Source organism: Nerophis lumbriciformis, linkage group LG05, assembly GCF_033978685.3.
Source record: "Nerophis lumbriciformis linkage group LG05, RoL_Nlum_v2.1, whole genome shotgun sequence".
Lineage (NCBI taxonomy): Eukaryota > Metazoa > Chordata > Actinopteri > Syngnathiformes > Syngnathidae > Nerophis > Nerophis lumbriciformis.
Genome location: NC_084552.2, coordinates 41,149,090 through 41,162,443, shown reverse-complemented (window position 1 = coordinate 41,162,443; position 13,354 = coordinate 41,149,090). Strand labels below are relative to the sequence as shown.

The window sequence follows — 13,354 nt, the reverse complement described above, 5'->3', positions numbered from 1 at the left end:
GTCGTGGAATTAACACATTATTATGCCTAATTTGGACAACCAGGTATGGTGAAGATAAGGTCCTTTTTAAAAATAATAATAAAATAAAATAAGATAAATAAATTAAAAACATTTTCTTGAATAAAAAAGAAAGTAAAACAATATAAAAACAGTTAACGTATTTTTTGGACTATAAGTCGCAGTTTTTTTCATAGTTTGGCCGGGCTCCAGTGCGACTTATATATGTTTTTTTTCCTTCTTTATTATGTATTTTCGGCAGGTGCGACTTATACTCCGGTGCGACTTATACTCCGAAAAATACGGTACATAGAAACTAGTAATTAATGAAAATGAGGAAAATTAACTGTTAAAGGTTAGTACTATTAGTGGACCAGCAGCACGCACAATCATGTGTGCTTACGGACTGTATCCCTTGCAGACTGTATTGATATATATTGATATATAATGTAGGAACCAGAATATTAATAACAGAAAGAAACAACCCTTTTGTGTGAATGAGTGTGAATGAGTGTAAATGGGGGAGGGAGGTTTTTTGGGTTGGTTCACTAATTGTAAGTGTATCTTGTGTTTTTTATGTTGATTTAATTTTAAAAAAAAAACTAACAAAAAAAAACCCCGATACCGATAATAAAGAAAAAGGATACCGATAATTTTCGATATTACATTTTAAAGCATTTATCGGCCGATAATATCGGCAGGCATCTCTAGTTATTGTAGATTCAAGGTTTCTTGTCAATGGTCCAGTTTTAGACATTTTGGAAATGCTACTGGTTCCATGGAGTCCAATCATTAGCATTATGGCTGAGATGTCTAAAGATTGGCACAGGGACCATTTCCTTTTTATTGTCCCGCAAAGTTCTGATGGTACTTGTTGTAATGTAACAAGATCACGCTAACACTAATGCTACTTCACCCTAAAAACATGCATTAGCTTTGCACAAATTGAAAGTGTTTGCGTGTTTAATGAAAAAAATCCTTTCGGTGTAGTCCCATAATTGGTCAAAATTCTAAGGGTTTTAAACTCCAAAAACACAACCTTTATAATCATCAAGCAGTATTTATTTTTGCTAGTTTTAGTTTGTATCAATGTTGTTGGGGTCTCTGGGAGAAACCAACGTTCAATATTTGGGCCCTCTTTAAATGGTAGCACATTTCCAGCTTGTGTTAAGGCCGTGAGACAAAGCAAAGTCAGTTTCTGTGGTAGTAATATCTATCTAATCCAGGGGTGTCAAAGTCAAGACTGAATTATCTATGGCCCCCGGATGATATTTGATTAGTATTAGGACCGGCCCACAGGCCACAGCCGCCTGCTGCTGTATTGCACGCACCAATACTCCATCAGTGTTAGCGCTAGGAATTTTCAAAATGGGGTAGGGACCCCATCAAGTCATAAAAATGGGGTCCCACAGTAAATGTTTGTGGTCCCACTTTTTTGTAACCATTTTGAAAACAAATGATAAATGTATGCATTATCCTGTTATATCACACATTCTATATTGTGTTTTGGAAAAAGGTTGTCATGAACGTTACTTAGTTCATTTAAAAAAGAATACAAAAGAAAACACATTTTTATTCAATTATAAACATTCATCCACTTTCTTCTTTCCTTCATGGATCTAAACTGTACCACTGCCGGTATTTTTTTCTATATTTTTACTGTAATATTTTCAGAATATGTTAGTTCTATTTTTGGCCAAAGTAAGACAAAGAAAACAATCTGAAGTTGTCTTTATTTTTTAGTTTTAATGCCATGATTTTAATAAACCGGCCCGCGTGTGCACAGATTTTCCTCCATGCGGCCCCTGAGCTAAAATGAGTTTGACACCCCTCATCTAATCGCTCATCAACCGTCTTCAGCGTGTTTTAGCATCATTTTTGTCAATTCGCATGTTCCCAGCTCGTGTCAAGGCCCTTGGTTTTATCTAGTCCAGGTGCATAACGACTGAATATTCCCCTGTTTTACAGACCTGACCTTCTACCTTTTCTTAGTTTTGTCCCTTCTGTGCTCCTGCTTTTGTATGTACCGGTAATTGTATACATAACCATAAAAGTGCATATAATGTTCCTTGTATAACTGTCCTGCTTCTGTGTTCCAATGCAGCGCTTAGCAAACACTAAAGCCCACACCTCGCGATTCATCAGTGCCAACCTACCGTGCAACAAGTTCAAGAACCGCCTTGTCAACATAATGCCATACGAGTCCACGAGAGTGTGTCTCCAGCCCATTCGAGGCGTGGAGGGCTCCGACTACATCAATGCTAGTTTCATTGATGGCTACAGGTAAACACTTTGTCAACTACTGTACATGTCTTTGCTGTTTTACCATGCTAATCCCATGCTGGTCCTTGCAGGCAACAGAAAGCCTACATTGCCACGCAGGGCCCCTTGGCAGAAACCACAGAAGACTTCTGGAGAATGCTGTGGGAGCACAACTCCACGATTGTTGTCATGCTAACCAAGCTCAGAGAAATGGGCAGGGTATGTATTCTTAGAAATCCTAGGGAATAGGAATGGAATGGAACTGTATTGTCATTGCACTTAAAAAGTACAACATCATTTAGTTTTCAGTACAAACCCAGACATAGAGTTATACAGTTTACAGGGTAGACAGAAAAGGAAGACTGATGGGTCGCCACAAGGGCGGTCCCTCGAAAAACAGGTAGGAAAAAGGTAAACATGGAGGGAGAAGGAAGAAAAAAGCCCCCATTTGCTTTTTACCTTGGGGAAAAAAACCTTGAGCAAATCACATAGATATTAGGACATACAAAATTTGAGACGTCCAATTTTGCGTGTGTGTTTAAGCCTGAAGAGTCGCTCTGTTCCTCTGCCTTGGTGCATAGCCACTCAGTCCAACAAAATTCAACAAAAAAACGATGTGTGTGTCCATAATGGACGGGGAAGGAATTTGGAGCTTCTTCTCTGCCCTGACCTCTGGAGGAGTGTCATAGCAATGACCTTGCCAGGTCAGGGAAAACAATCCAGATTAGTCTGCGTTTTTGTGAGCGAGAACAAATTTAGACTTTTCACTGTAGTTGTATCGTATATCGTCTATATCGCACAACACAAGACGCAGTTTGTATAACAGTGATTGTCTCCCTTAGGAAAAATGCCACCAGTATTGGCCTGCAGAGAGGTCAGCTCGGTACCAGTACTTTGTGGTGGACCCTATGGCCGAGTACAATATGCCACAATACATCCTTAGAGAGTTTAAAGTGACCGATGCAAGGGTAAGTAGTCGTTTATTGAACGATGATGATTCACGTCCATCTCATATCACGTTGCCGATCAACATTTTCTCAGGACGGCCAGTCACGAACGGTGCGGCAGTTCCAGTTCACAGACTGGCCCGAGCAAGGAGTGCCAAAATCCGGGGAGGGCTTTATCGACTTTATCGGCCAAGTACATAAAACTAAAGAGCAGTTTGGCCAAGATGGGCCTATTTCAGTCCATTGTAGGTAAGTGAACGCCACTCTATGTGTTCCTTGTGGACCTAGAACTCACAAATTAGCACCAAAACTCCTGATTTTTAGTATACCACTTCTGACAGGACTTTTCACTTGCTAAAGCATCTGGCTCCAGGACTAAAAAAATGTCAAATAAGAAAACCCAAATAAGTCCAGCCGGTATTTATCTGATGGTCTCCAAACTTGGTGTAAAGACAGTAAGGATCTTGTCAGTCTGCTGAGCGAATACATTTTGTAGGAAATGTGCTTGGCATTAAAGTACATGTAGAGTGGAAAAACAAATGGACTTCATGTACTTGTATTGTGTTTTGTTGTATTCATTTAACCATATCAAATTGTATTTACAATCCGTAAAGTATGTGAAAATACCATCTAAACATCACAAAATGACACTGATTCAGTCTGCCGTTTTGAATAGTCCATTCCGAATATCTTCTGCAATTTCCGTAGATTCTACATCACTTCTGCAGTCTGACCATTTTATCAGATCAGTCATACTGGAAATACGCACACATTTTAAATATATGTACTGTTTATCTTTCACAATCCTTATGTAAGACAAGAACACATAGGCTTGGCTTTTTTTATGCATTCAAAATCCTAAATAAATAGCTAACAATTGAGTCAACAGATCAAGGGTCTTCCATTGCGCCCATTATACCCTCTAAACATCTAAAAACCGCCAACAATATTCCATTTACATGTCGCGACCTGAAAATGAACCAAATATGAGTGATATTGTTATTATAAGCGCCAACGCAGACGGTCTACTTTAGCGGCGGATTGAGAGCAGTGAGCTAATGCTAGCTTGCGCTGCTGTTTTTTACACACTGAGCCAGCGGCTGCTTCTGCTTTGTCTAAAACTTGCTAAAAGTAAATTCTACATTATATTCATGCATTTCTCACCTGGTAGTAGACAAATGCGGCCAAGGACCGAGAGGCTGGTCGACTTTCTCATCCCCCGAGATGGTGAAAAAAACGTTAGTTACTGCAACGTTTTTTAACTCTTTGTGAGGATTGTAATTGATTCTGCATCTAAACGGGATTATGTGAGCTTTCCGTTTGTTGACATCCCAGCGAGAGAGGAAATTATACAGTAAGTGTATGATTTATTATGGTTAGTTTGTATGTTTAGCACAAAGCTGCTGATCGTATAGAGTTACAATAAAGTTGCATCCGTTTAACACTGGGCTTCTAAAACTTATTGCTCATCCTCCTTGTGTTTTGGCTCAAAAATATAAGGTTCTGGATCATCATTTGGTAAAAAAAAAAAATACTCAACTGCTGAGTAATTTCTGATTTACTTTTTAATGGTACTTGCACAACCATAGTTGTGTGTGTGTGTGTGTGTGTGTGTGTGTGTGTGTGTGTGTGTGTGTGTGTGTGTGTGTGTGTGTGTGAGAGAGAAACTACTACAGCATGTACTTCAAAATATTCACATTTCATAGTCACTTACTGCATGACGTTAATAATAGGGCTATTATTAGCATATGCACGCATCTTAAACATAAAAAAACACCTACAACTTACCATAACATGTTTTCTCTAGTTGGAAGTGGAAATGTGAACATTTTTACTGACACGGACGACAGCAATTACCATAACATGTTTTCTCTAGTTGGAAGTGGAAATGTGAACATTTCTACTGACACGGACGACAGCAAATGATATACAGTAGCTGCTGTTTTACCTAGTTTGTCAGTAAACATGGAAGAGTTGACGTTATGTATGTTATGGTCATGTGACCGCCAGGTCGCGTTTGATTGGTGAAACATGTGACACTGTTAGAAGTATCGCTACATATCCAAATGAATATGTCTTTGCAAGCAGTGTTGAATAGATTAGAAATAAATATTATAACATGAAAAAAATCTAGTGACCGTAATGAAACTCAATATAGCAGAATAAAAGGGGTGTTTCTTCTTTCGAAAAATGACGATTTATAAAAGAAAGTTAGTTAGAGTAAGAAGGGGATTCACCTGACACATGAAACGTGACACATTTGGGTGGTGCACTATCTACTTTAGCAGCCAGACGGCAGTAAAGTGTTGAATATCTTCAAATGTTTTTTGTGGCAATTCTAACTTAGACCTCAGCGTCAGTTGTTATGTAGAGTGACGCTTTCCATCATTTTTAGCAGACTGCATTGCAAAACGGTTAACCCCACGCCTTCCTCTCACATGAGATCCAGCCAGAAATGGCGCCATAGGAATCCCTTCCCTACTGTAAGTTTGTAGGGCGTTACAACCCACCTCGAGATACAGTATGTAGCGACTGTATTGTGCCAACATAATGCTGCAGTCAGCAGACAATAGTACAGTACTTTGAGGAATGTAAGGACCAAAATCAAAATGACCACGAAAGGAAACTATATTATCTGGGGAGAGAACCACTCTTCCCCCTGACCTCTATCTCCTCTTTGTCCCCTCCCCTCCATCGTACAGCGCCGGCGTCGGTCGAACCGGCGTTTTCATCACCCTCAGCATTGCCTTGGAGCGAATGAGATACGAGGGCGTCGTCGACATCTTTCAGACGGTGAAGATGTTGCGGACGCAAAGGCCGGCCATGGTGCAAACGGAGGTACGTGTGCACGAGAATAGGGACTCTGTAGATTCCACTGCATGCGATCCGGTAATCCATCCTTAGAACGACCAGGTTTTGTCGCATCCACTCCATGATCCCGGAATGGGATAAAACATTATTTTCTGTGTTTCCAGGATCAATACCAGTTCTGCTACAGAGCGGGATTAGAGTACTTGGGAAGCTTTGATCACTATGCAACGTAAAAAGATCCCCCCGCCGCTCCCCCTGCCCAACATTTCGAGGGAAAATGTGGCAAGGAGAAGGAGAAGGAGAAAAAACCCCAGTTGCGCCTCTCTTCTGAGCCATAAATGAACTGCTTGAGAACGTACGAACTCCTTGCTAACAACTCATAAAGTGTGCCGTCAAGAAGAAAGAAAACTATGAAAAACGTCAACAACAAAAAAAAAGCAAAGGACCAAGTATGAACTCCACCAAGTGATGGACCATTGAAGCATCCTTTTGCTTCAAGGATTTATTTGGGAGTAAAAAAAACAAACAAACAAAAAAAAACAAACAAGGAGAGACATCGGAGGACATTGTAAAGAATAACATCGGACGGACGTTCAGTAGTAATAAATCCAAGTACGCCCTCTTCCTGTCTCAGTGTTCATCTACAGTTTGGCGAGGGGCTTTACGAAATAAGTACGATTATTAATTTTTTAGTACTTTATTATACAGTATGATTTTTTTTTTACACTCTGAATTTTTTTTCATTTTATTTTTTTTTTAATGCAGATTAACTTTGGGTTGTAGCACTGAGTGCATCAAGGATTGAGAGTAAACAAATATTGTTTTCAACGTTTGTCACCTCCCACACAATAAATCCCGGGCTTTGTGGAATCAACAGGGATGAGCAAAGTATGAAGCTGCTGCTATCCATTATCTTAGTTCTTCCATGTCGGGACGAGTCGGGAAAAGATATACAGATGTACATGATATAGAAATATATATTATTCTACAGACGAATTATACGAAAGTGATATTTTTCACTGGAATGCACATCGGTTTGGAAGAAACTTGTATTATTTCTTGTGCAATAAATATTCAGTCAGCATCCCATCCTTGGCCACACCCACCGCCAGCCCATCCAATAGGATCGTTATTTATTAAACCCATCTGTTTTTTTTTTGCCATTGTGCATTTAGAGTGCCTTATATATTAATGCCTGTTTTTATATCATGTCATCTTTTAAGTAGTCATTCAGTGTAATTATGTATATTAAATATATATGCACATGTTTATTTACAGCAGTATTCCACTATGTCACACCCGATTATATATGCAAGTAACATTTTAAAGGCTTATATTTTCCTTTTCAGTGGCCTTACCGTGGCTGAGTAAGTCCAAGTTTTGTTAGAAAATTGTTAAAATGATTAAACAGTGTTTAAAATCTTGACATTTCGTACTGGCAAGGTATTTCAAATTGTATTTCACGGTTAGCAGTGCTGCGATTTTTTTTCCGATAGACAAACCCCAAAACCCAAGTATAAAAGTTGAATTGAGGGTAGAAAAACCACCACAAAAATGGGCGTCATTCTCCTTTTTTAATCAAATAAATAAAAGTCAGATTTCGGTATTTCATCTTGTTTTCTTGCCAGCATTATACAAGCCTGCTTACATTTTAGACCAGATTCACCACTTCTTTGCAATCTTAACCAAAATAAAAGTCTGTACTGTAACGCCTTGTTTTTGAATAATAAATTAAGATACGGTCTTAAAGTTTTGTACACCTGCTCATTAGTCTATAAGACAAGTTATATTTGTCATTAACGGTGCTAATGTCAATTATATAAGCCATCTTGTTCTTTGCAAAATAAGCTATCCTAAATTTCCCATCAGATGTGTATTTGAATGCCACTTTGTCGCAATCTTGACCAAAAATATGACCAGTAAATTAAAGTCCGATCTTGAAATTTCTCGCATCATTACAAACATGGCAGCACACATACAGTTGAGATTTGAGACAGTCAAATGTATTGTCAATGCTGCTTATGTTGATTATATTATGTCGTTTATGAATACTGGGGCCGGTCATCTTGTTTTTTGTGAGATAATCCTGGAACTCCAGATCAGATTTGTCCCTTTTATGTTCACTCTTGTCCCAAGTATCACTTCTTGGCAATATTGATAAAAAAAAAAAAGTGCAAATACCCTTTTTTCACCAAAAAGTTATTGTCGAATCTTCACATTTTATACGTTTGTTTGTCGTAAATGTGGCGACATACAAGGTAGTTAAATTATTCAATGTCATTAATGATGTTTAAGTTGTTTCTATTGTATGGCGGCCATTTGTTTTTCAAAACATATTTTTCAACAGATTAAATGTGGTCCAAATGAGGGAGGACAAACACAAATGGTGGCGCATACGTAACTAGCGTTCAATGTAGCTAACTTAGATTTGCACTTCACATCAGTAATAGTTGCGCAACACTCTGTTTTGAGAGAGAAGGCCGCAAGCTAGCTTACATTTTTGAACATTTTTTTGACTTTGTGCATGCAAAAGTAGTTGAAATGAGAGCGGAAAAACACAAACAACCAGTAAATATCTGTTCTTGTCAATAAAAATGTGTCTTGTTTGATCAGTGAAGTGTAGTTCAAGCTGGAAATGTAATATACCGTATTTTCCGGACTTTAGGCCACAACTTTTTCCCCAAGCTTTGTACCCTGCGGTTGATAAAACAGTGCGGCTAATTGAAGGATTTATTTTTGCTGACGGTCGAAAATGTATTTCCTGGGTATACTTCTTGAACCGGAAGTATAACCGTCAATAGCGTTTCTGCTCGAAAGGATTCTTCTTCCTTCATCACTCCAACAATGTTTAAGTTTTACAATATAACTAAATTCATACACACTAAACTGTCCCACGTGTGATCTCTGTAGGGGTGTTTTCATGCACCTTTGTACATGCTATCAAGCTAATATAATCAAGCTAGCGTCGTTAGCATTAGCAACTTTTCTAACACTTCCACAAGTGTCTGCGTTAGTGTTATTTCGTACAATTGCATTTTTTTATATTGTTTCAGTTTCGTAAATTCACGAAGAGTTTTGCAAACGCACCAAAATGTCACAATAGAGAGCGCGCCTTTGCAGCTATTGGGTCCATGACAATGACTTCTGTTTTGTTTCATCAACCGTTGTACTGCCGTGTTACAGGCACAGTTTAACAATTAAGGTATGTAAATAATAATTTCCAAAATCTTTCATACCGGTGTATATCTGCGGCTAATAGTCAGGCATGGATAATATCTGTACAAATATTTATTTCTACGTAGAATTTAATGGGTGTGGCTTAAATACCGGTGCGCTCTATAATCCGGAAAATACGGTACGTTATTTATGGAAACCTGGTAGTTTAAATTATTCAGTGTTGTTAATTGTGCTTTAGTCTTTTTTTATTTAACATACAGAGTGGTCATTTAATTTTGTAGAACAATCCGTAAACAAGCTTAAATATTGAATCGGATTTGTGCTGTAAAATTTTAAATTTCACCAAAGAATAATAATTGTTCATCCCACTTTTTAAACCAATAAATTGAAATCTGATCCTTAGTGCTGTGAATGTGAATGACATAATGGGCACTATCTTGAATTTCAGAAAACATTTTTCAACACCAAACAGAAAATTGGTGAAATGAAGGAAATTAACAATAAACCAGGACAAACAATATTTTGCAGGCATTTAACGCCATTGATAAACCTTTATTTCTTTCAGAGAAACTCACCTAAATTTCATAATTATTCAAAGGTAAAAGTGATAGAAATGAGTAGCAAATGAAATGCTACCAGAAATCCCTTCCGGAAAATCTTGACAAAAAACAACGGCCCTTTGTTTTAAATCGTTAGCATCTTTTCCAACCACTTTGTGACAACTTTTTGGATGTGCATTCCAGGGTTTTATTTCCCTTGTCAACATGAGCAATTATCTTTCATGTTTTGTTTTTTTTGTTTGTTTATTTTCCATACATAAAAGTGCTGTTAATTAAGCTCTTGCTTTATTGTTGCATGGTTCTAAAACATGGCAGGATGGGCCGACAATAGGAAGATTTGCACTTTTCCCTATCTTTGTACTATGCACTGCCCTATTGATTCTAAACCCAGGAATAGAAAACCACTTGAAGCCATCCATGACACAACACATCACTTTGAGTGTATGAGTGTATGTAAATAACACTTATCTTGAGAAAAAGACGAATAATAAAATAAAAAAGAGCATCCATTCTGATGCCAACCAGCAGATGACTTGGGAAAATTCTACAAACCTGACCCCCCCCCCATTCATTCACCCCCCCTCGCCCAGCGATCATATGTTCTCGTGGCCATTGAAGCTTGGAGTGTCATTACCGGAAATAAACGTTGTCTTCTCTGATCTCTCTCTTTATCTATCTATCTATCTATCTCTCGTCTGGATGCATAGACTGACAATGACGTCATGAAATTGTAAAAACTAAAACAAAAAAACAGCTTGTTCAAAAGTTCATAAATTACCTCTGATTAGTTGTAAACTGTTTATTTTTCATTTGTTTTGATGTTGAATGAAAGGAGTGCTTTTTATTTTCTTACTTAGGTCACATTGGTCGGGGAAAAAGTCTGTATGAAAAATCAGTTCTATGCTGACAAAAATGTCACGTTTGTTTATAAATAAATTCTATTAAAAAATGTCTGTGGTATGCACCGCCAGTTTCATTTGTTTACCTCCTTCAGGCCACGCCCCCTCAACCCCCCCAGGCTGTTCCTTTAATAACCTCAACAACGCTAGTCAAAGATTCTCTTTGGAGCGCGTTGCCGTTTTTATGGACCAACTGCAACAATGCTGGCCAAGGATCCTGAAACAAAAATGCTGCTGTTTTTAGGAATCTGTTTTAAAAATGGTTGTTGAAGATCCTCTATGACAGGAGTGCTGTACTGTTCCTAAGGTCATAATTAAAATGCCATGACAAGAGTTCTCTGCTGTTTCTACGGTCCTATACTTCAAAAATGCCAATCAGAGATCCTCTGGAACAAATTGGTCTGCTCTTTTTAGGAATCTGCTTAAAAAAATGTTTGTTGAAATTCTCTATGACAAGATGTGTCTTCTGTTTCACTTGTAACAGTAACTGTACATGAGTAATGTGTAATCGCCTCATGATATTACTAGGGTTGTCAAAAATAAAAGTTTAACGTGATTAATCACAACAAATGATTGCATAAAACATGTATGTATGCAGATTAATTGCACAATTTATTTAGACCGTACATGGTGCTTTATCTTAAAGGGGAACATTATCACAATTTCAGAATGGTTAAAACCATTAAAAATCAGTTCCCAGTGGCTTATTATATTTTTCAAAGTTTTTTTCAAAATTTTACCCATCACGCAATATCCCTAAAAAAAGCTTCAAAGTGCCTGATTTTAACCATCGTTATATACACCCGTCCATTTTCCTGTGACGTCACATAGTGAAGCCAACACAAACAAACATGGCGGAAAGAACAGCAAGCTATAGCGACATTAGCTCGGATTCAAGCTCGGATTTCAGCGGCTTAAGCGATTCAACAGATTACGAATGTATTGAAACGGATGGTTGTAGTGTGGAGGCAGGTAGCGAAAACGAAATTGAAGAAGAAACTGAAGCTATTGAGCCATATCGGTTTGAACCGTATGCAAGCGAAACCGACGAAAACGACACGACAGCCAGCGACACGGGAGAAAGCGAGGACGAATTCGGCGATCGCCTTCTAACCAACGATTGGTATGTGTTTGTTTGGCATTAAAGGAAACTAACAACTATGAACTAGGTTTACAGCATATGAAATACATTTGGCAACAACATGCACTTTGAGAGTGCAGACAGCCCAATTTTCATCAATTGATATATTCTGTAGACATACCCTCATCCGCGCTCTTTTCCTGAAAGCTGATCTGTCCAGTTTTGGAGTTGATGTCAGCAGGCCAGGGAAGCTAGGGTCGATATTCTTCTCTTGATCATCTTCGGTGGCATAAGGGTCGATGTGAGCCAAGACATCCAGGGGGTTTAGCTCGCTCGTCTGCGGGAACAAACTGCCGCCATTGCTTGCCGTGCTACCGAGGTCCTGTGTCCCTGAATTGCTCACACACTCCGGCAGATTGAATGGGGGTCTGGCGGCAGATTTCTTTGACTTTATCTTTGGAAATGCATCTGCTTTGAGTGTCGCAGGATATCCACACATTCTTGCCATCTCTGTCGTAGCATAGCTTTCGTCGGTAAAGTGTGCGGAACAAACGTCCAATTTCTTGCCACTTTCGCATCTTTGGGCCACTGGTGCAACTTGAATCCGTCCCTGTTCGTGTTGTCACACCCTCCGACAACACACCGACGAGGCATGATGTCTCCAAGGTACGGAAAACAGTCGAAAAAAACGAAAATAACAGAGCTGATTTGACTCGGTGTTTGAGAAAATGGCGGATTGCTTCCTGATGTGACGTCACGTTGTGACGTCATCGCTCCGAGAGCGAATATTAGAAAGGCGTTTAATTCGCCAAAATTCACCCATTTAGAGTTCGGAAATCGGTTAAAAAAATATATGGTCTTTTTTCTGCAACATCAAGGTATATATTGACGCTTACATAGGTCTGGTGATAATGTTCCCCTTTAACCATGGATGGTTCCCTGAAAGGCGGCGCAGGTTGTTATACGGTCAGTGATCAGGTCAATGCATGTGTCAGTGCAAAGATGAGTGAAGAGACTCTGATTGTGCGAATCACACTTCAAAATACACTTTAGATAAAACTGTATACCAAGTTTTGAGAAAATAAATGATGTGCAATCAAGTAATCAATTGTGCAACCCATCTAGTTCGATCCCCGGGCCCTTTTCCTGAGGACTATCGACCAACTCAGTGGTCTTGTGGTTAGTGTCCACCCTGAGACTGAGAGGTTGTGAGTTCAAACCCCGGCCGAGTCATACCAAAGACTACAAAAAATGGGACCCATTACCTCCCTGCTTGGCACTCAGCATCAAGGGTTGGAATTGGGGGTTGAATCTCCAAACGATTCCCGGGTACGGCGCACGCTGCTGCTCACTGCTCCCCTCACCTCCCAGGGGGTGAACATGGGGATGGGTCCCATGCAGAGGACAAATGTCTGTGTGTGACTATCGTTGGGACTTTAACTTTAATCTGCATGTTGGGGAAACAACCAGCGTATAACCATGCCACCCAAACATAACAGTCACATTCTTTGTGTTAAGGTCAAAATACATGCAATTGGATGCATTAGGCCTAAATGCACTTTTTCTGTCAAAAAAAACCCATTTAGTAAGACAATGAAGTGCTTGACTGATTGGCATTAT

The 13,354-nt window shown here is 39.0% G+C and overlaps 1 protein-coding gene across 46 annotated transcripts in view; it reads left to right on the top strand.

Annotated features, from left to right (window-relative positions):
* LOC133606391 (receptor-type tyrosine-protein phosphatase delta-like) overlaps positions 1-10,718 on the top strand; it is a 589,160-nt gene extending 578,442 nt beyond the window's left edge. For all 46 annotated transcript variants that reach the window (XM_061960314.2, XM_061960281.2, XM_061960279.2 and 43 more), the window contains 6 exons: positions 2,102-2,280; positions 2,352-2,478; positions 3,102-3,227; positions 3,301-3,455; positions 5,909-6,044; positions 6,182-10,718. In XM_061960314.2, coding sequence (XP_061816298.1) covers positions 2,102-2,280; positions 2,352-2,478; positions 3,102-3,227; positions 3,301-3,455; positions 5,909-6,044; positions 6,182-6,250 — 792 coding nt within the window. In that variant the 3' untranslated portion in view covers positions 6,251-10,718. The remainder of the gene's footprint in view (positions 1-2,101; positions 2,281-2,351; positions 2,479-3,101; positions 3,228-3,300; positions 3,456-5,908; positions 6,045-6,181) is intronic.
* The last annotated feature ends 2,636 nt before the right edge of the window (positions 10,719-13,354 follow it).